Raw genomic sequence first — 23,345 nt, forward strand, 5'->3', positions numbered from 1 at the left:
ACTCACAAAAACACATGAGGACAAATTTAACAGAATAAAATGGAGAACACAAAATGAATGAACAACTGCCAAAAGCCAAGCTATTACAGACAGAATTTAAATTGCCACTAACATACACAAGAAAAGGCATAACCACAAAAAACACCAGAACACTAGCACCCAGACTGTGGAACAATCTCCCCCCTCCCTTTAGATCAGCTAAGATTGTTTGTGGTGTCTGACTGAACCTCATAATGGTTGTGTCATAACTAGAAGATGAGCAAAACACTGCACCCGCTACCTGCTATGTCACAAACAGGGTCTCTGGAGAAGAGCACCAGACAAACACCTGAGTGTAAAATAAGTAACTGACACACAGTGTAAACACTCACGGGACTCTCACAGAAACTAAGACTATTCTTGCCTTCACTTGGTAGCTCAAGCATTTATCGAGACACTTAATCAGACTGCGTATGATGACGCTAGTTGCTGTGGTAACAGACCAACCCCTCAGTGTTGCTCTTGTTTGGTTTCACTTCGCCTTGCCTCTGCTCTCTCTCCAAGTGCTTAAAGGCCTCAGCCTTCCTCCTCTGCCTCTTTTCTCTTTCTGTATTTATGTCTGTCTCTCCTCGGCTGTCCTTAGTGGCTTGTCACCACATCAGATGTGAGCCGCAGCGCTTTATTCAGTTGTAGTAGTCAGGCAGTCACTGATGTACAGGACACAGCTGAGTGGTTGCTAGTTCTAAGAAGATGTTGAGGTCAGCTGTTGAGAGATGTGCCAAAAAAGGGAGAAGATTGTTTGTTGACTCATATGGGACTGAAATGAGTCCCCCCCCCCACAAAAAAACAAAAAACAAAATCATTGTCAGTGTATTGAACAGTAATGAAAAAAAAAATCAAACATGTATTTAGACATATTCCAAAATGCTTAATCTACAGAGCATTGGTATCAACAATCACAAACTGCAGGTTCACATTATCAGTCCAGTTTTGAAACAGAACAGATTGGGTGGAATCACTATGTCCTCCCTGTGGCATTTATTGAATAGGAATGTGTTTAAGATAATCATGAAGTTAAATGCCTTCTCTATAATATTTGTGGCTGAGTTTCTAGTTTTTTACTAAGATGAAAAAGACAAAGCTAGATGTCAGTGAAGGTGTAGGAAACAGCCAGTGTGGGTGGGAGGTCAATATGAGACCAAACCTACAGTATACCAATAAAACTGAAAGCTAGCTTAGTTCAAAAATAGTAGCCTATAACATGGTATGTGTTGTGGAACTACCCACTGACAAAAGATGGTTGCATGGTTAGATTAAACAGACTAAGACTCATCCTTACTGATCAGTGTATGGAATATTTGCAAGTATGCATGCAGGGCAATGGCAACCACAATGGTGAGTGTGGATGCCATTGCCTTTGTAACAGTGATGGCTAGCCATAAAAACTTTCACAGAATTCGGCTTTATCATCAAAAAGCGTCTCTGAAGATTTAAAAGTTCACATGGAGGACAGGAGGTGGCATGGGAGCATCCTGTATGACAGCAGCTGGCTTGAGTACTGTGGCAGTGTTCCGATTCAGTGACAAGCAAGGCGGGGTTGATGTAGACAAGGCGAGGTGAAATCAAGGTCCTTTGATAGAGAGACAGTAGTGAAGCGGTGGCAGGTTCAGGGGACCTGGGCCTTAGGGAGTCCCTGCCGCGTTACTGATTGCTGATGTCATCCTCATGCAGCTCCACTGGAGAAAACTCCCACCTCTGCTTGGCTGGCAGGAAGAAGCAGTTCAAGCAGGTTGTCAGCAGTGGTGTGTTCCACACTGTGGCAGATGTACTCTAGTATGTATGTACAGAATGAAATGATCTGTGGTTGTAGAACTCATGGTGAGGTCACCAAAAGCATAGTGCATAAAAGATATGCACTAGAGCCAGCTTCTAGATTTTTTGAGCAGGGCCATATCAAATATAAAAACTTCTAAAAATTATACTTCAGAATGCTTTTAAGAACTAATTACGTGGTAAAAAGCGATAAATAAGACACATTGATTAAGTGCCTTACTTAATAAGTGTAAGAGGAACATTTGATGGTAATGGTGAAGTTGATTGGTAAGCTGCCTTACCTTTCCTTACAGTCCGAGCAGATTTTGCTGGGTGAAATTGACTTGTGTGGTGGAAAATGGTGTGGGCAGGGTTAAAAACATGAACTGCTGGAGCTAGCATAGCTAGCAGCTTAACAACAGCAGTCCTCAAAGTTGTAAATCATAGGATGTCTTATCCGACATTTGTTTGTTATTATTGTCATTAACCTCTGTTGCTGTTCTTGCACTTACTACAACCACACAGCGTCCCTCCTTCTCTGCATCTTGTATTATTTCACTGTGCAGTTCCAAGAATTTAAACGATCAATATTTCCTGAATGAGAGGTCAGTCCTACCCCTCTCTCAAACTGGCTGGACTTTGGAGAGGCTCATGATTTCCTGTGTCGTAGTTAAACTGATTGAACGACTATAAGCGAATACAGCTTGCCTCGTTCCGTATAGTAATGTGGAGGAATCCAGTGTGACCGCACCTTCGCCTTCACTCTCGAGTGATCACGCAATTAATCACATACACGATCAAGGAGAATTTCACGTTGATAGGGGCAGACATGGAAGATGAATGAAAAGCTATTGCAAAACATTATTTAGAACTACTTTATTCTGATATATCGATATTCTTTTAGACAATATATTATTCATCATGACAAATTATATTTTGTACACTGAGGAGACCTTCGCAGCTCTCTTAAATTAAACATTATTTTTAAGTCGTGCAAAATTTGATTAACTTTTTTTACTAAGTTTTACTTTTTCTTTCCGTGATGTTTGGCAGTTTGATAAAAAAGAGCCCAGATCCTGTTTGGTTGAACAACTATAGAATTGAGAACTGAATGGTCAAGCCATCAGAAGGTGAAGCCGTAGATATTATGCAATCACAGTGAGCCAGTTGGTACGTATAACACTGGTGTACATCCTTCAGTAGTAAACCAGTACTACCTATCTCTCATTACCTGGGTATTAATATTATGAATGTGTTAACTACGTTAAACATGTGTTTACTCTGGCTCATAGAGTATTTTTAGGAATTGCAGTGAATGAATCTTTAAGGTTCTGTGTCCTGCCTCATACTAATGCTGCATGAAGCTCCAGCAGTGCTTCTATTTATAGACCCCCATTTGCAATCTACTTCTCTGTATCATTGTCAAACATCAGTGGCTGTCAGTGATTACTCTGAGCACTTTAGCTCTCAGCCTTGTCGGCACTGAAGAAGTAAGTGATGCATATAGATTCCGGGTGAGATGCATATAGATTGTGGGTGAGAGTGCTATATCGTGCTGATGCTTTTCCTTTACAAATTGACACCTTTGCTCCATTCCTGTGAACTTGTATCGCCCTCAAACTCCTTCCGGAGAGAGTGTCAGTGGAGAACAGGATGAGCAGGAAGAGAGGATGATGTAATTATTGTGCAAGCCATTTGCTTAAATGAAAGCAAATGGCTTGCCAGACCAAATATTGCAGAGAATTCTACTTTTTGTATTGAGTTATTGCTGTTGTTAGGTATATATCAAGTGTTTACCCTCTAAGTGGTTTAGAAAATGGATGTATGGATAGATGGATGGATGAAGCAGATCACTGTAACCTCATACAGCCCTATGGATGGCATCCCACTTCCTGGTGTCTTGGGACATTACCATCTCCTTATTTCCCTTCTAAGATGATTTAGACTCCCACTGTTTTCCTCTCTCACAGTGCAGGCCCTAATCCAGCACGAGGTGATGCCAAAGAAGCAAGGTTCATATCTCCCAGGGTTAGTCTTCAACTGCTCCCCCTAAAATAGCTTCAGCACATCCTCCCGCTGGCCATCCCTGTATTCTGCAGCAGAACGCTGCAGTGCCTGCATGCTACACAATTGCCCCCTTCTCTAGCTTTCCTCTCTGTTGGTGTCTTTCTTTCTCGCTCTTTCCCCTCTCTTTACCTCTGTCTTTCTGTCGCTCTCTGTTTCTTTACTTCCCTCACTTTTCCTTTTCCGTCTGATGGGGTGTTTGGCACTGGCAAACACACATATAAACACACTTTTCTCAGTGCAGCTTTGAGGAAAAGGAAGAAGAAACCCCCTCCTTGTCATGGTCTGAAAACAGATTTAGACATTTTTCCATGGGTTTTTGTGCCGCGCCACGTTGTGAACATGAGTTTTCTCTGCGTCCTCACAGCAGGGAATAGTCACACCGAGCTTCACCCTTGAAGTCTTGCTTGGTAGCAGAGCAGATAGCAGCCAACCTCTGACATTCCACTCCCTCAAAGCAAGGCCCTTTCTTGCCAGACATGGGGTTTCTAAGGCCTGACATGGTGGGCCCCAGCTCAGACAAAACTGGAACAACTGCGGCCCCTAACACCCCCTTGCCACCCCACCGCCCACCATGTCCCATTGGGTGATTTGCTGGATGTGAAAATGAAGTATAATGTTGCCATGTGTGAGTGAAAACCTCTGCACTACACACTTGTGTCGCTGCACTGGTGACTAGAGATGAAGCTCTGTTTTTAAGTCTGTGGTTTGTTCAAACCAACATGCCTCCAACATCAGTGCCTTTTACATTGTTGTGCTGTGTAAAAACACTCGCACCATGCCAGCTAGGCTTGAATGGTAATCACAGCTCAGCTCAGCACGAGTACTCCCAGCCAATCAAAAAAAAAAAGACCAAAGGGAATACCAACATCTCTTTTAACGTAAGTCAATCTAACGTGCATCCACAGAGATATATCAGATACATGGTTTACTGAACAATAACAACAGGCTTGTAGAATAGAGAGACCTCACAAAGCCAAGGTCATTACTCTCACATAGATAAGTATTTATTCACTTGACGTCCTGCAGTGATACAGAGGGATGGTTTTATTAAGATAGCTTTAACAGCAACAGAAACATCTTTGATTTTCATGTGAGTCTGTAGACATTCAACCAAAACAGATGTTCCCCCACAGCTCCTAAACCACGAATCCCAAGTCATTTGAAAAAAATAGTTGTTAAACACAATCAGCTCCAACAAACTCTTGTCAAAACACATCCATTTAAACTTTGATGACTTTGCATTTTAACCTAAGTCTGCTGACTGTTTAATGTATAAACACCCTTTATAGCACTGCCACAGTTTCTTCTGTGCCAGTTCCATCAGTGGAGCTCAGTTAGCACTAACAGTTTACAGTCACATATGCCACTGCTCAGAATAGGTCAATGGTATTCTGATCCCATGATGGTGATCACAGCCATGGTAGATTTATGAACCTCATCTCAATACCTGCAGATTTTGCATGGCAGGATGCAGTCATGAATGACTTATGACTGCTGTCAGTCTGCACACAGAACAGTAATTGGTAAACTCCAGATCAGTTTTTCATGCATTTCACTCATCTAGAACAGACATGCTACATAGTGTAACACACCACAATTTGCCAATATTTTGCATTATTTCCAATAATTTTAATGGGATCTGCTGGAATCTCTACTAAACTGTACTGTAGAAATAAACTTACAGAGACTTTAAATGTGCTTGGAAAAGGTAATGCCTCATGCAGTTTGCTATGATTAGTGACTTTTCTGGAAAAAATTAAAGTGATAAAATTTGAGGGATTGGAAAAACAGCAAACATAAGTAAAAGGCACAATTCACAATCCTGCTGCTTCCATCCATTTTTGCTAGTCATTTGCCTTTCAAAGTTGATAAACTAACGATGGATCTTCTGAATTCAATGCTTAATGAAAACTGGCTATCAATTATTCGGAGTTAAGGTGTCCTTGAATGCACCACTAAGGACAGTTATTAAAATAGTACCTGTTCACAGCTGCAGTTCACATGACAATAATAACAAAAATAACTTTAAAGCGACTTTCAAGGCTCTGCAAACAGATTTGCGTAGTGTAGTGAAATGAGAAAATTTGCACTGCATTATGGAAAACGGCCTGAAATATTGTTTAGTATAGCCCGACCGATGTGGGCTTTTTAAGACCGATATTGATATTTGAGGGCTTTTAAATCTCATACATACGTAAATCATAAATCTCATTCCAAAATATCAGCCGATATTCTTTTTTTCCCTTCTTTTCAGAAACATACAAATAAACAAAGCTTATTATAATGTTTTCTAGTACTTTTAACAAAAGTACAGCTGATTGACAAACTAATGTATGTAGCAACAACACTCATAACATGACTGAAGGATCTGTCTTCTGTCTGTCTGTGTCTTTCTTAATTAACCCTTCACTAAGCCCCGCCCCCCTTAGTTACTGTTGCTAAGTTCGACAAACTGTCAGCGCTGCCACTGTCTATTACTGCACTCCCCGGAGAAATATTGTCAAATTTGTTGGAAAAAGCGATCTCATAAAGAAGCAGACACTTGCAGTTGCATTATACATTTGAAGGTTGTATTCAGGCTGTCAAACTGACTCAAATTGACTCAAACGGACGTGAACCACCACATCCCCCTACAATTCATACAAAAGACAACGACATTAAGGATCAGTGTTCCTGTAAAGCTGGGTAGGCCTCTATTCATTATTACAATCATTAAAAAGCAGAACAGCAGGGCTTTATTACGTTACATTCAGTATGAAGTTAGCTAGCGTTAGCTAACTAACATTACATTAGGAACAATCCACAGCCGACATTTTTCTGGATTTGTTTTAGGTTTTTGGAAAGAGAATAAAACATACTTCTCCTATCAACCTCTCTGGGTAGCGACTGTAATTATTATAAGTGCCCCAGAAACAGTGTTTGACCATATCTTGGAAATATACAGCGAAAAAAAGCTAGAAAACGACTCCTTTTGCATTAGAGTTAATGGAGCGCAGCCATAAAAGTGTCGGACCTCCGTTAGAGCGAGTCCTATACTGCGCTGTGATTGGTCAGCTTTGTATTTGGGGCGTGGCTTAGCGAAGAGTCAATTGTCATTTATTGGTTGTTATAAACACTGATACAGATTTATCAGCAATTATCAGCCAAAAGTATCGACACACCGGTTTTAGTGTATGCAGATTGTACTGTATTTAATAGACGAAAAAATAATTAGAAAGGAAAAGACACAATTGAAACTACTTATCCAACTACTACTCATGATATTGCAATAAAAATAATTCCAGTAGATATCTACCGTAGTGGTAATATAGATATAACTAAATATCGAGATAGCTCTGTTAAGTAACATGTTTCAAATAAAATATATTGTCATTTTATGCAATGTTTATTTATCTTTAAACATAAGTCTTTGATGAAAGTCATTCATACCCTCCATCCTTCAGCAACTAAAAAAAAAGTAAAATACTAAGTAGGGCTGCACGATTAATCTAAGCTCAATCGTGATGTCCTTACATGAGATTACATTTACATTTATTCATTTAGCTGAGGCTTTGATCCAAAGCGACTTACAATTGCTATACATGTCAGAGGTCGCACGCCTCTGGAGCAACGAGGGGTTAAGTGTCTTTCTCAGGGGCACAATGGTGGATTGAACCTGGGTCTCTCGCACCAAAGGCATAGTCTTATCCATTTTGCCATCACCACCACATAACCATGTAACTTGCCACGGGATCACTGAGATAAATGCCGGTGCTCCGGTCGCTCTCTGACAGAGACAGAGAGACGTCATTCAGCTGAAGTGGTAAGAAAACTGGGTGAGGATAAGGAAGGTTTGGGTTTAGCTAGCTGACCATTTACCGTCAGCTGTATTGGTGCCTTTTGTTGTTCAACATGTTTTTCATAAAACCTTACTTTTTGACAACCGACCAATCACAGCCTGGATGGGGCGGGACATAAAGAGCCTAAGTCACTCACTTCCACTTCCGGCTTCTGGCATGGGACCTTATTTTGGAAAAATTATGTACGGTAGTCAATGGCGAGGGACAACTTATCTTTTTATCCCGTTAGAATTGAACCCTGAATTACACATATGATGTTGCTCAATTTAAAATAAAATTTTACAAGTCAAGAAAGTCACATTTTGTTGTAAAACAGTAAAGTTACATGTTGTTTTGTGTGAAACCGCTCAATGAACTACATCTCTCGTCTCGCACAATATGTCACCAACATGTTAGTGCGTTAAAGCTAGCTAACGTTCATTGCTTTCTTGCTACTAGCTAGATAATGTAGCTATGTTCCACGCAGAAATGTATCTCACCTGATGTGTTTAATCCAACGACTCACGTCATCCTCTCATGTAAGTTTTTTGATGTTAGCTTCAGTAACGTTAGCTACAGTCATTGACAGAGAAAGTTATGACGTCACATATGCGACTTTTGGGTTTGTGGTCTTTGTAATTACGCATTTTCACAGTCTTATATCTCAACAGTTTTACATCAAACTACGACCTTCTTTAATTTAAAATTTATCTTTTAAATCGACAAAGATCATATGTGTAATTCAGGGCACAATTCAAACGGGATCAAAATATTTGTTGTCTCCTGCCTTTGACAGTACAGTACAGTATTTTTCCGAAATAAGGTCCCATGGTGGTCCACCGGAAGGGGAGGGACTTAGGCTCTCTATCAAAAAAAGGTTTAATGCGCTACAGCAAACTTTCAAATGTTGAACAATGAGATTATTACGTAGCATTAACAAATTAGAGACCAATATAGATAATTTTTTCATGCACGAGCATTTAATAAATAAAAACAACTACTGGTAAAATAGTAAACTATTAAATGGAACTATAATGAATATAGTAATTAATATATTATTGTTATAGGCTACTAACAGTATACTTTTAACTGAACATTATGCTCTATATTCAATGTTATAATATTATACTAATACACTAATTTATACTAGCTCCTACTCCAGGTTTTAGATAGTGGCTCTGCAGTGGACAGATGTAGATTTAGATCCATGATGCCATTGTGCCAATATGTGCTCCTTCTAGCCGGATCCTCCGTAGAGCAACACGCTCCCCTTGTTCTGTTTTACATCTGTTTTACAAGTTATTGTTATAAATATTGTTTATCGTTTAACTTTGTTCAAGTCAAGAGATACACATTTGAAAATGTCAATATTTTGTGCATTTTCCTTGATAATCAAGCAAGTCGACTCATTCGACTCATCACACTCGTTTTGACTGACATGTGGTTGAGAGGCAGGAAATTCCATCACATTTGCTGTTTTCTTACTTTCACTCAAAATATTGAATGGATCAGTAGAGATAAATGTCTCTTCAGAAGTTGCATGGTTGGAGTGCTTTTATTGTCGCCATGTCTGTGGCATGGCAAAGCGTGTTGTGTGGAATTAGCACTATGGCCTGGCTTATGGCTGCAGATGGAACGACATGGTAGCAATTGAGAGACTACAGGATTACACATGTAAGCAGATCAGCTTCAGTTCTAAGGTGATTAGATTGAGAATATCAAAACAGGAATTATGACTGAACAAAATCTGTATTGAATCACTGACAATGATATTGACGTGTGTGTGCATTGAATGGGGTTGGTTCAGGTTAAATGGGGGTGGGGTAGTTAGAAAACACAGCTTATGTATGTTGTGGGTGGAAGACATGCCAATTGTCTTACATGATCATCCCTGATAATCTATGAGGTCACTGAGCTAAAGAGGATATTGAAAAATGGTTTTATAAAATGCAGCATGCCTGGGACATCACTGCCTGTCTTTAAAAAGAATCATACTCGATTGAAATGTAAAAGCCCAAGATGAAAAACATCCTTTGCAGTTTAGCTAGTTCAGGTGGGTTAGTCATTAGATATTAGGACATATTAAATAATTGACTGTCTATACTCTACGTATTTAATTTGTGCATAAAATTGAGGTCTGCTTATAAATGGAGGCATTTGGAATACAGAATCAGACAAAAAGCTCTGACTCTGACTTTCTCTCCAACTCCAACTTCAAGGAACTCATGGCCTTAAAGAAAGACAAGAATGCTGTTATTGCTGCAGACAATGAAATGTCAGAACTGTCACTACCTTTGTGACTAAGGGTTTGCCCAGGGACAGATGCATAGATTTTTAAAACTACAAACATTAAGGCTTTTATAAACGGCTTGTCAGTGTGTGTTTTGCATATAAATGCACAAGTATGCTCTGTTGAAGTGTGTGCACTCCCAGCACCAGGGGTAAAAGCATTTCGTCTTTATTCCTTCCTTAAGTCTTCTTCCTGCTCACTTATGTGACAAGCACGCCATTGCTACCTGACTTCCATTGTCTTATTTTCTGTACCGGTACAAATCTAAAATTGTGCACTCTAAGACGTGTGCAACCAGCATCCAAAGGCAAAGCCAGGTAAAGGTTTGCACACATGCATTATTGAGAGGTATCTTGGTAACTTGTTTGATTGGCCAGTCTCCTGCTATTATGTACACTTGGCTGGTCCTTCAAAGGAAAAATGAGTTCTGCTGCCAAGTAGTTAAACAGTAAAAGTTCTGATCCACGCTACATCCATGATTATTGACTTAAGGAATTTATAGGAAGATCTCTAACATAACACACATGTTCCAGAAAAGATTATTCTATAAATACTGGAATATTGAAAGATCATGATCTCTATAATGACACAATCATTTAGGTAATTAATTACTAGAGACATGCCCTGTGATTTTTCCCCATATCGCCATGCACGTTCATGAAGACAATCAGTGTCTTTCACAGTCTCAGCTAAGCCAAGCTATAACAGTATGTGTCACCCCAAAAAATTATTTTAAATAGTTACGTATGTTAATACAGCTAGATTTAGGTACCAGTGCAGTGTATTCATTTGTGGATGGTTGCCCAGTGCTTAGGAAGCACTGAGTAATGCTCACTCACAGTGCAGTGTGGTTGCAGTGGCAGTTCATCATCACTACTTAATAAACAAGAGAGTGCAAGAAAGTACTACAACTGTTTGAAAGTTACTAGACTGAATTATCAAAACAGATGCACAATTGCTAACATTTGCTCACTGATAACTAAATAATTTGGTTACTAAATACAGCTGACCTGTCAGTATGTAGCCACATTTTCTGTTAGTGACATGACTTTCAGTAATAGTTACAGCAGTCATGTCGGTGCCACGGGAGCTGACATACAAACTACCTGTACGTGGTCCTTTTGAAATGTTTTTAACATGTCCTCATTTATTTTTTTCCCCAAACTTCCTATCCCGTGACTCCTCAGCCCCCCCCACGTTCACAGATACACCACCTCAGTATGTAGAGGCCAAGGAGGGGGGTAGCATCACTTTGACCTGCACAGCCTTCGGCAACCCCAAACCCTCTGTCAGATGGCTGCGGGAAGGCAGCCTCATGGTCAGCAGTGCCAAGTATAAGGTATATAACTTTATAATCTCTTTATGTCACATGTGATTATTGATCGTATTACTCCTCTGGTATCTTCGACTTACTTTGTGTTCAGACTGACTTTACTGTGTGTAAAAATGCAGCATTCATTTTAATGAGTCTATTACATGGGCAAAGCAGGTGTACCAGTGCACTTCATTTACTTTATCATCATTGAGATATAGTTGTGAAATCCTGCCTCATACTATTATAAACCTTTCACCTGACACCTTCACTTTGGACTTCTGGATGATATCATCATGTTCACTGCTGATGTGAACTTACTTTAGATATAAGGGTTGGGTTTATGCCATAATGTGACTTAAACTGGTAAGCTTTTACACTACATCTAGTGAAAACGTGCATGGCTTAGTTTGCTTAAATGGTCACTTGAAAGTGTTGAATTGTATCAGCTTTATCTCTTGGGCACTCTCAAGTTTTCTGTGCTCAACCAGCAGAATAAAAGCAGAATAAAAGCACTTTCAGACATACCCATGAGTAAGAGCTTAGCATTTGAAATATGCTATAAATATATATATATTTATGTTGAATGTTTTGGCCATATGACAATATGGAGATCAGGGACATTGAGGATCTTCCAAGTGCCCCAAACAGATAGGACCTGAGTCGCATGACCTCCTCTCCACCATGGAGACAATAAAAGAGGACAAACTGCACAAACAGAGAAAGAGAGCAATAAGGACATCGGCCGACTAAACAACATCCAGCCAAGAGAGAGCAGGCAGCTACCTTTTCACCGCAAAACCCTTTTTACTCCCCTCCAGCTCTCTCTGTAGCTCAGACAATCCCTGCTACCTGCGTGTGCTGATCCATTCTTTCACCCATATTTTTCTCTTTACAATAACAAACAACAGCTGTTTCGTGTGTAGTTTCGCGTCATTTCCCGTTTCAACTTTCATGTGTGTTTTCTTGACAAAACGTGGTTTGGAGACCAGCGTCAGGTGACAGAGCCGCTGTCAGCTGGTGTAGTGTGTGACCCCTTGTCACCGATCAGTCACGTAGTGTGAACACCACAACGACTTCAAGACTCCCGTCACAGGACAGCAAGTTGTGTAGTGTGAACAGCACGGCCATCGGCCGACACTGAAAGTCGTGTAGTCTGCACGAGCCTTCACACGGAGGAAGAGAGAGACAAGAGGAAAGAATGAATTTCCTGGAGAATGTGTGTATTAGTGAGTGATCCTTTACTTTGAGTGGATCTTATTGTAAGTGGAGGAAGGTCATCTCAATCACTTTTACTTCTTATACACATACAATGACAGATTAGTTAGTTTTAGAGTTTGCGTTAAATAAGAAAAGAAGCTTTGTGTTAATAGTGTATGCTATATAGTAGCTACAATTGAGTCCTGCATGTAGGAATGGAAATGACTCCCCCACATTATATCAATTATTTAAATGACTGAACTTTTTTCATAAGAGAGTTATGTATCTAAATTTGTCCCAGTTGCAGGCAGCAGCTTTTCCCGAGTCACTAGACTATAGTGTATTTTTCTTCAGTCTTTTTAATGTACAACCTGAATGTGTTCTTTGGCAGTTTTGTCTTCAGCTTGTGTTTATTTGATATGACATGCTTATCATAAAAATATGGTGTTGTTTTTTTCAAAGCTAGTAACTACATTACCGGCAAGAAACATTCAGAGAAAGCCTTTTTCTCTGAATGTTTTTAAAGTATTCGTTCACATTTGTTCAAGTCTTAAAATAATAATCAGGGGCCCATATTAACTAGGGGTGGGGGGAAAAATCGATACACCATAGTGTCGTGATATTTTCCGTGGCAATTTTGGGGACACAATTTGAAGTTGGAAAACAGGTAATAAATTGCAGTATATCGCAATATGTTTAAAATCGCAATGATATTGTATCGTGACATAAGTATCGTGATAATATCGTATCGTGGGTCCTCTGGTGATTCCCACCCCTAATATTAACACTGAAACAGGTTTTGCTTGTTCTTTTGTTCATACTGGACTAAATGTCTTACTAATGTGCTTCCAGTGTAACTGATGGGGGACAAAATCCACAATCTGCATTCTGTACTAAATGTATTCCAAAGTTCACAACAAGAACTATTTTAGAGTATTTTTATCCATATCATCTATTGGAGGCATGTTAGTAAGGGCATGTGAGTATTGTTTTAAGATAGAGAAAATAAACTTCTTTAATGTGAAAATGATGACATTAACAAATAAGATAGATATGGAAATAGGGAAATTATTCATTATTTTGCTGTTTTATTTCCTTATCTGATGAAATGTATGAAATTAATTGTCCTTATGTTCTTTATATGTAGCTACATTCATGCCAATAAAGCTAATTTGAATTTGAATTTGAGAGAAATTACTTCACATTCAACATTACTCACTGTCCTATCTTAAGTTGTTGACTTTCTCTCTCTCTTTAAACTCTCCTTAAAGAAGCAGGGGACTTGCCCAATCAGAGTGTCAAATCCGCCCAATTGTCATTACAGTAGCCAAATTAAACCCGACTTGCTCTCAGCCCCTAAAAGTCTTGGTCTTGTCTCAGTCTCGATAAACTCTGGTCTTGGTCTTGACTTGGTCTCGGTTTGGGCGGTCTTGACTACAACACTAGTGTGTACATACATGTAGCGACTGGAACATTTTCGGTTGGAAGACCAACGTTTATGGCCCTTTGTCACTGAAGGTCCACATTAAAAGTAGACTTGAAATAGCTTATGTTAGTTATTAGAAAATGTTTATGTGTGTATGTTCAGGTGTCTGATGGGAGTCTGACGGTGCTATCCATCACCCGGGAGGACCGTGGGGCCTACACGTGTCGAGCCTTCAGTCCCCAGGGAGAGGCCATTCACACCACAAGGCTGCTAGTACAAGGTAGGAACATCTGTATGTGTTGCTGTGTCCCTAAACGTGTTTTCGCATGTTCTTTTGACAACATTATCTCATTATTTGATAAACAGCTTTGAAAACATTTGACAAAATTTTTGCATGCAACGTTTTCTATAATATCCATCAACTGACACTGACACTATTTTCTTTTTTTGTTCTTATGTCCATACTTTTGACATTTCTCTTGTGCTGACAGTACTTTTCAATGTTCAGAAATTGAGCAACTTGATGAAAAATCCTGAAGAATTACTCTTTAGAGGTTAATTTTCTGCCTTATGTTGGCAGGCATCTGTCAGCTCTAGAGAACGTGACACATTCCGCATTCCAGAAGCCACTAGCAGTAACAACTCAAACCCATGCTACACAAAGCATGCATGAACAGTATTCAGGCAGAACATATGTCAGAAATACTTATTAAGTATTTTTAGCAGCTGCTCATAAAAAGAGCCTCTGCACAGCTATTTGTGATTTTATTTTGCTCTTAAAAACTATCAGTGTAACAAAATGTTATATATTCCTTCCAAACCATCAATCTGCACTTCTATCAGCTGTCACCAAATACCACACTGAAGCTAAACACTTTTCAAAACTGAACCTAATTTATGAGAGCCTGGTACACTATTCACAGCCTTATTTAAATCCAGGGTCTGACCAGATAAACAGATGCTAATATCTATGTATGCCCTCTGAGCTAACAGGGGGGTTTCCTTCTTGGGTTATTGAACAATTTTATGCATTACTTTTCCAGTGGGTGCAATTTCTTGCACATCAACTTTCTACCCCTGGCATCGAAGAATGTCGCTTGGAAACGTCTCTAGTGTGTACACTATTTTTACCCTTTTCTAACATGGTGCAGTGCAATATGATAAATGCATTGTTGTGGGTATGTGAATGGAATGCAGTATCAGCAGGTGGAGTTTGGAAAGGTCTCAGTAACGGCCAATCACATCAGCTCTTCTCATCACCTTTAAAATGCAGCAGACAGTTTAATGAGCCCTGAGGAGAGTCCAAGGTGGCTTCGCTGAGGAAAACCGTTTTGGTGGTGCAGAGTTGCATGACAAACACACACGCATGCAAAATATAATTTCAGGGCAGCTGATGTCTATTAATGAGTTCATGTTACTTAATGATGTTAAGCAAACATACCAGACAATGATTTGCATTTAGGCTATTACAGTTGTAGAAATAAACCTATTTCCGTTATTACTGTCTGTTGTTTGTAAAATTTCAAGTAATCCTGAGGGAACCCTTTTATGTCTGTACCAAACATGGCAATCCTTTCAATTCATCTAAAGTTATTGAGATATTCACTCAAAGTTACAATATCAATGATGATTCCATCCATCGTCAACCGCTTATCCTGCGTACAGGGTCGCGGGGGCTGGAGCCAATCCCAGCTCACATCGGGTGAAAGTCAGGGTACACCCTGGACCAGTCCATCTAGACATAGACAAACAACTACTCACACTCACATCCAGACCTAAGGACAATTTTGGAGACCTAGCATGTCTTTGGATGGTGGGAGGAAGCCGGAGCACCCGGAGAGAACCCACGCAGACATGGGGAGAACATGCAAACTCCACACAGAAAGGCCGGGGCAACCGGGGTTTGAACCCACGCTTGCTGTGAGGCAACAGTGCTAACCACTGCACCACCTCCTCATGATGAGTCCTAATTCAAAAAACAGTAGGAAACATCCTCTGGGGACCATGAATGTCTGTGGAAAAATTTACACCAACTGAGAGAGATAAGAAAAGTTTAGTCTCATCTTGACCGGAGCATCTGCAGATTAATTCCAATCCTGAGATGTAATGAACTAAAATTAAGCACGATACAAGATGAATAAATCCCGTTTCTGTTATCTTCACTGCCGTCTTGATTGTTAGGGAGGCGGGAGGGACTATTCGTTGTTTGGGAGGGGAGAGGGAGGTAGGGAGGGCTTTGATTTTGTCTGTTACAATAAAATGTTTTAAATAAATAAAAAAAGTAAAAAAGAAAAGAAAAAAGTTCTAAATAAATAACAAAATGTTTTAAATAAATAACAAAATGTTCTAATTAAATAACTGTTTGTTTATATTTAAAAGGTTGGACTTATATTTGTTGAAATTCTCTTCACATCCCGACAGCAATCAATAAATCAAATGCTCTGCCACAAAAATGAAAAAAACCTTTATCTGTGTTTGTTGCAAGAATGTAAAAAGGTTGGCAAAACATTTAATTTGCACACTCTGCCCGTGCACTCACTGCACATGAACATGTGTTTTGGGGGAGTGACTTCGGAAGGAGGCCTGAAAGGAGGGGGTGGGATTTTTTCGGTTGGGTACCTTCAAAATCGATGTCTCTGGCTAGTTTCTCCAATGTTACCTACTGTATATTTACCGTTTATACAGTTAGGTCAGCTGTGTTTGACTATTCTATGCATCTTCAGAAAACCGAGACTACACAAAAAAAACTTTCTCCCCCTCATTCCACTACTTAGCATACACAGCTGGACACACAACCTGCCCTGCACTCCCTGTTCTCCACACACCTGCCCCCAGACCCACCAGGCAGAGATCCGCATTCTACTGAGTGCACTCTACTAGTTTAAAATGTGCTAAAGCTAAGTATGTCTTCTCCTTGCTGGTGTAAAACAGTCACAACTTTTGTGATATCAGCTAGCTGATCCCTCAAGCGTGCTATCACAGGCGTGTGAACACAACAGGCAGAGTACAATTTAAATAGTGTATGATGCAGTAGTGTCTTTAGCAGTGGGACTAGACTATGCTGAAATTAGATGGGGATGACTAACTGCTGCAAGGAACATTTAAGACTAGATGGGGCTTGACAATTGTATTCATACATTTGAGCAATTTATTATTTATAGAGGGAGAAAAAAGAATCAGGATGGGAGAGCCTTTTGCCTCCAGCTCTAAATGAAATGTCAGCTTCTGTAACTAAAACCATGTGTGTGTATCAGTCCACGCTCCGCTACGAAATCAAGACGCATTTAGCAACTGAGTCATTTATTGTCAACGACGTGCCGCATCATGCACACATCAGTGCTCAAAGTCACTAATTGTTTTTCCCAGCAATTGTAAGTAAACACAGTATCAAATGTGCCTGTGCAGCAACCTTAGATTTGACACGCCTCACCAAAGAGGATAAATGATAAAGCAGCAAACATGGCATTCCAGGTCATCTAATTTAAAGATTGCTGCCCCAGATAAGCACAGATGAGTGGTCATGACCTCGTCTGGACTGGGGAAATTGAATCTCGATCTCTAACTGAAATATTTTCACTGAGTTTGGATTTCCTTGTGGAAATTCAACAAAGTAGCAAACCCATGCTCACTTCATAATAAATGCCAGATGTGTGTCTGGAATAAGATACAAGAAAAAGGACTAAGCTAGACTGGACTAAGTGACTTGAAACTAGCTGACCATAAAATGCACTGACGAACCAGAGAATTACACTGAATGACTACAATATATGATCAAATTGAAGTCCCTCTCTAGTCAAAATGTGTTGTACTGATTGTTCTTTGACTGTGATGTTTGAGCTTCACTGTGCAGAATGGTGTTAGTGCAGAGTTTGACACTAAAAAGCTGTTTTCACATTCATCTGCTGAAGGGGGAAAGTTCCTCTGTGGTCATCTTAAATCTCAGTTTAACACCTGATGTACCAGCAGGATGTGTGACATGAAACTAGTTTAGAGGCTGATCAGGGTTCAGTATGCAACTTACACAAGTGTGATTTGGAGATTGAAGCCTCCGGAGTGCACACAGTGGGAATGGACTTTTCAGTGAAATAAGAGACTCGCGAGTGTCCAGCAGTTAACTTAATTTAATAAATATAAATAAATTAAATTAAATTCTGGATTTTATATGAGGGAGGAGGAGCAGATCTATATTCTTTAAAACATGTCTGGAGGTGATCTCCATTTCTTTTTTTAGCCATTTAGCTTGCAGTTAGACTCGGTCCACCAGTTGTTCCACCGCTTTGATCCAGATTTAAATCTCTGAAACTATTGGTGGATTGGCATGAACTTTTGTACAGACATTTCTGTTCCCCAGACGATGAATCCTACTGACATTTCATCTACTGTCACCAGCAGTTCAAAGATTCAAAGAACAGTTATCCTGTGAAATAGCTAAACATCTACCGAATGGATGGGCACCAAATTTTGCAGAGACATTCATTGCCCTAGAGGTTGTATTTGATGACAGTGGTGATCCTCTGACTTTTACCCTAGCACCACCATGAGGTTGACATTTATGGTATTGAGTGAAATGTCTTGACAGCCGCTGGATGGATTGCCTGTGCCTTTCAGAATCACTTGTAACCAACTTTTCTAATTGTAATTGACTTTTGAAAAAATATGCCCAATACTTTGGTTTACTTCTGGGAGTCGGTTAGATGACATTAAACATTTAAATACCATTGATTTAACACTCTGCCAAATAATCCTCGAGTGACTGGATCTGCTTTTTAATCAAGAACAATAACCAAATCACTACATATTAATGGAATACAGGATGGCGTATCATGCAAATGGTTTATAAGTGATCTCTGCACAGTGGCAGTAATGACAGTTACCTTACTTAACGTAGCTATAGCTGGCTGGATTGATGATCACTGAAGATAATCAGTGCTGTGGCTTTTTTTTATTATTTTGATTCAGTGGAAGGCACTGTAAACCTCCTCTAAAATATGTCTACACATGTTGCAAGTCACTTTGCATATGGGAAATTATAAGGCAAAAATATACACCAGCTTATTAGCTGGGTGTAAATTTTTCACCTGACCCTCTTCCCTTGTGCATTAAAATGTTTTTGTCAGCTTGCTTTTATAAAACCACTGCTTAATAACATAAGTTTCTGTGGTTTATATGTTGGTTGACAGTTGCTGTCATTCATCAGAGAACAGACAGTGGACACGTTCACAGAGATCACATATTTCCTTTTGCCACTGAGTACAACGCCAGGGCTGAGCCAGAGCGGTTGTTTGACCCGTCCTGTATAATTTACGGGAGAGACGGATTAATAGAGGTCCTCCTGGAAAGCCACTGAGCTGCAGATCAGCTAAGAGACTACTGTGCCAACAAATCTCCAGCACTCAGCTTGTTCCAAATAGGGCGGGTTGGCACACGCACGCACACCCCCACACCCCCACAGACACACATGCACACACACACACACACACACACACGCACACACATGCACACAGACACACACACTGGCTCAGACAGCAACAACACAGTCACCCAGCACAGGCCTAGTCCTGGTTGTCCTGCTAAGGGGCTGGCAGATGGAAATGCTTTGCCTGTTAAAGGATCAGGCCGTGGGCTACAGATCAGAACTAACATATGGGGCTAGCAGTTTATAGTTGCAACACTGGCTCAACTCAGCTGTATGTGTGTTTGTGTGTGTGTGTGTGTGAACACGTATGTGTGTGGGTGCGTGTGTGGGTGCGTGTATGTGTGCCTACGTATATACTTGTCTGGACCAAAAGTTATAAACAAATAAGAAGACATATTAGGATAAATGTGTGTGTGTGTGTGTGTGTGTACAGCCATCATCAGGAGAAACCATTCAATGGTTATTGTGAACTAGCCTCGTATGAATGCTGCCTCACTGCTGGATGTTGACACAGTCTGCTTGTACTTATATTTGACAACCTGGGCAGTATTCCCTTATTGGTACTGAGGGGTTTCAGATGCCAAAGAGAAGGGCTAAGCTACTGACAAGTAGTAGCAGGGGAATAATGTTTTATTAGATGCACCATGATTCTCTCTTGAAAGATTATCTCTCAAGGCAAAAAAGTGATACCAGCACACTACAGTGCCACAGTAATATGCTATAGAGTGTATGTCCGCTACAGAGTGCCTTCACTTGTGCATTTTAGTCAGTTGGGAAGCTATAGATCAGGAATTATCAACAGGTCAGAGTCTTATGATGGAGCATCACTGAAATCTTTTTCTTATTCTTATCAAATATGCTGGTATTTCAGTGCTTTAACTTTTACATTAAGAATTATGGCCATGTTAAATGTTTAAATTTGTTATTAAATGTTTATTATTTTTGAATTTTAACTTTGCACCGTTACAAATAAACTATGTTTTAAAAGTAGCAGGTGGTCACACAGTGAGAAAAAATAAATCTTGTATAGATTGGATCATTGGATATATAAAATATTCATACAAAATTTACAATATTCTTTCATCAGACAAGTATTGTTGGAATTTTAAATGTTGGCCTGAAATGCCTTACAGTACTGTAATATTACCACTGTCCTCATTAGGGTAGAATTGCATCCATTGAAAAAGAATAAGGGCCCAGGGAGAGTACTGCCACAAACAATGTGTTGAGCATAAACATCTTTGTGCGTGCTCTTAGTGCCATCTGCGGAGGCCCACACCGTGGAGGCCCACACTGCGGTGTCTCGTGGGAGTATAGACAAAGTTTGACTCCTCAGAGCAAAAGCATTTGAGTCTCTTCATTGTTTTGTTTAACCCCCAGTTGCCTCTTTGTACTGGTCCAGTCAGTTGAAGAGCTCAGAGAATGAGTTGGTCAATTAATACTTACAGCAGAGTCATACTAAGATTAGCTTGAGCCATCTTCCTGGTTCCTGATCTCTTGGCTTTACTTACAGCATATCTGTCAAAATTCTGTGTTGTTATCGGACTTACAAGCCTATGCCAATTTTGCTGTCACGTAAAAAATGTTACATTTAGTTTGAAAAAATTAAATCCACACATTAGAAAGTCTTTGTCTTGTCATGCTTGTGATGGCTGCAGAACTGCACACATTCTCTGTGTGGTCTTCACACAATGAACCAGTTTTATTAAGCAGTACTTATGTGTAGTATATCCTATTTTGGGTGGAATAGCCACATAAACACACTAAAGTGTTGAGTGGTGCTCTCATATAAATCCAACCACCTAGTGTGTGGTAAGTAGTTAAAAGAAGATTAAGGTAGAATAGTTTTTAGCATCCAGACAAAGCTCAGCTATGGTTATGGATAGTTACAGTCACTGCTAGGAAATGACTACAAATCAAGTATCATGGTATAAATATGGTCATGTGTGCAAGGAGGATGATCCATCTGGCACAGCAAGGATCACTCAGTAAATTCTCATAATCCTTTACTGAGTGCAAAAAAAGTATGTGATATGGCTCTGGGGTCTGCCTTAAAGAATTCTAAGCGGATCCATCAGTTTTAATCCCTGTGTGTCCACACAGAATGTGTTCATGGCCATAAATACCACACATGACCCTTGCCCAGTACTAACTCCTGGAAGTTCCCACTGATGGCGGTAATGTTTTTAGAATGTCCTTGTGAATGTCACTGACCAATGTTCCATGTGGACAGTCATTGAGATTTCAGGGTAGTATAGGTTCACACAGATTAGTTTAATGCTCTGGACAGTAAAATTTATATGAATATGTCTTGTGTTTTTACATAGCCTAGTTTAACAACATACTGCCCAAGGTGGACAGACAAACCTTTATACCTGTCAAGTTTTCATTGTCAATAAAAAAGTCAAAGTCAAGTTCAAGTCTCAAGGTACAGAGTCTGAGTCATGTGTCAACAGGTGCAGTTCTAGACCAGTTTTATTGAGGGGGCCAGATTGGGGCCAGTTGTTTTGTCAGAAGGGCACATTCAATCCGGGACAAAAGAGACAAAGGCAATGTAATGTTTTAGTATGTTTCATTAACAGGATCTTTTCAGTAACTTAGTTAAAGTTTTATTAAAATACATTATTAAAAAAAAAACATTCCTGTTAACTTTAGCTCAAGTTACAGTCCATTCTTTGATGCAACACTTCTTTGTAAGGCTTAATGAACAGTAGAAGCTCTAGTGGACTAGACATTCTCTGGATCCCAGTTTGTTTTTTGTATCCCATTATAACTTTTGCTAGGAAGCAACAAACATCTCCATATTCACCCCTGTTTAGTTGATTAGTCCTGATGTGAAGTATACACAAAAGTAAACACTTCATGTTAGGCCATCATCTGTGCATTATGGACAGGGATACATATTTTGGCAGACTGCATGTCCAGCCTGGTAGGACCAGTAGGCTACTGTTATTGCTATTTGTGTATGAAAAGTTCTGTTTAAATGCAATGCATTATTAAATTGTTATGATAATAATTTACCCTTTAAGGAGGGGGAAAATTCCCAGCAATTGTAAAACTATATGCTTGTTTTGTTTAGACATTCTTAATTCAGTGCAATGAAAAACACATAGTTTAATAACACGTAACGTTAACGTTAGCCTATAAAAGCGTTCTTATCATCTGTGTGCTAGCTTGCTCTGCAAAAACCTTGTTGATAAAACAAATGTAAAGCAATAGATGAAACAATCCACATGTTATATTTTTCATTTACTTTCATGAAGTCGAAAGTCCACCATCACCGTTGAATGCATGCGCACTTCCGCAGCAGGGGAACACTTTCTATCGGGGATAACTACCTTGCCATGACACCAGACAGTGGCGGTGTAACGTCCTAAAGGATCCGACTAGTTGAGACACATTTATTCCGCCTTTCACATCAGCACCATATCGTCACAAGGAAGATATATTACTGTCATTATTGTAGACTTTTCTTTCGGGGGGGGGGGGCACAGGGGGGTCCAAGGTCTGTGTTACAGGGGCACTGGCCCCTGTTGGCTCCCCCCCAAAACCACCACAGTGTGTCAAGTCTCCAGTACGTATTGCTTATACACTAAGGGTTTTTCTATTTCCATCCATTCTAAGGGTGACCCCTTAGAAAATCTTCTGTTCCCTGTTTGCATTGCAATCAAAAGAAGGTTAAAGTCGAGGGCAATAGGACTTGGTTGAATATATTAAAGTATCTTCTATTAGTATCTTCAACCAAGTCCAGTTGCCCTTGACTTTAACCTTCTTCGGATAACTATGACCTGGATGACTGAGAACCTTCACAGACAAACATTTCCATTGCAAATCTTCTTATTTTGTAACCAGAAAAAGGAAAACATTGAATAGAATATACATTTTCCCTTAATATGGCTGTTGTAGTTTTCAAAAGGTCAAAGGTTTGAATGAATTTAAACTAACATCCATTGCAGCAAAAATGGATTTCCTGCTATGCAAAATATTATATATTTTTTATTTGTTGAGAATTCTTCTAAATCCCT

General features: G+C 39.7%; 1 protein-coding gene across 2 annotated transcripts in view; it reads left to right on the forward strand.

The window, feature by feature from the left end:
- The window catches only part of LOC119895740 (protein turtle homolog B-like), a 143,415-nt gene that overhangs the window by 50,298 nt on the left and 69,772 nt on the right, over positions 1-23,345 (forward strand). For both annotated transcript variants that reach the window (XM_038709038.1, XM_038709039.1), the window contains exons 4-5: positions 11,154-11,305; positions 14,067-14,184. In XM_038709038.1, coding sequence (XP_038564966.1) covers positions 11,154-11,305; positions 14,067-14,184 — 270 coding nt within the window. The remainder of the gene's footprint in view (positions 1-11,153; positions 11,306-14,066; positions 14,185-23,345) is intronic.

This window comes from Micropterus salmoides, unplaced genomic scaffold (genome assembly GCF_014851395.1).
Source record: "Micropterus salmoides isolate LMB-PRFRI ecotype aquatic unplaced genomic scaffold, ASM1485139v1 Ms_hic_scaffold_9, whole genome shotgun sequence".
Classification (NCBI taxonomy): Eukaryota; Metazoa; Chordata; class Actinopteri; order Centrarchiformes; family Centrarchidae; genus Micropterus; species Micropterus salmoides.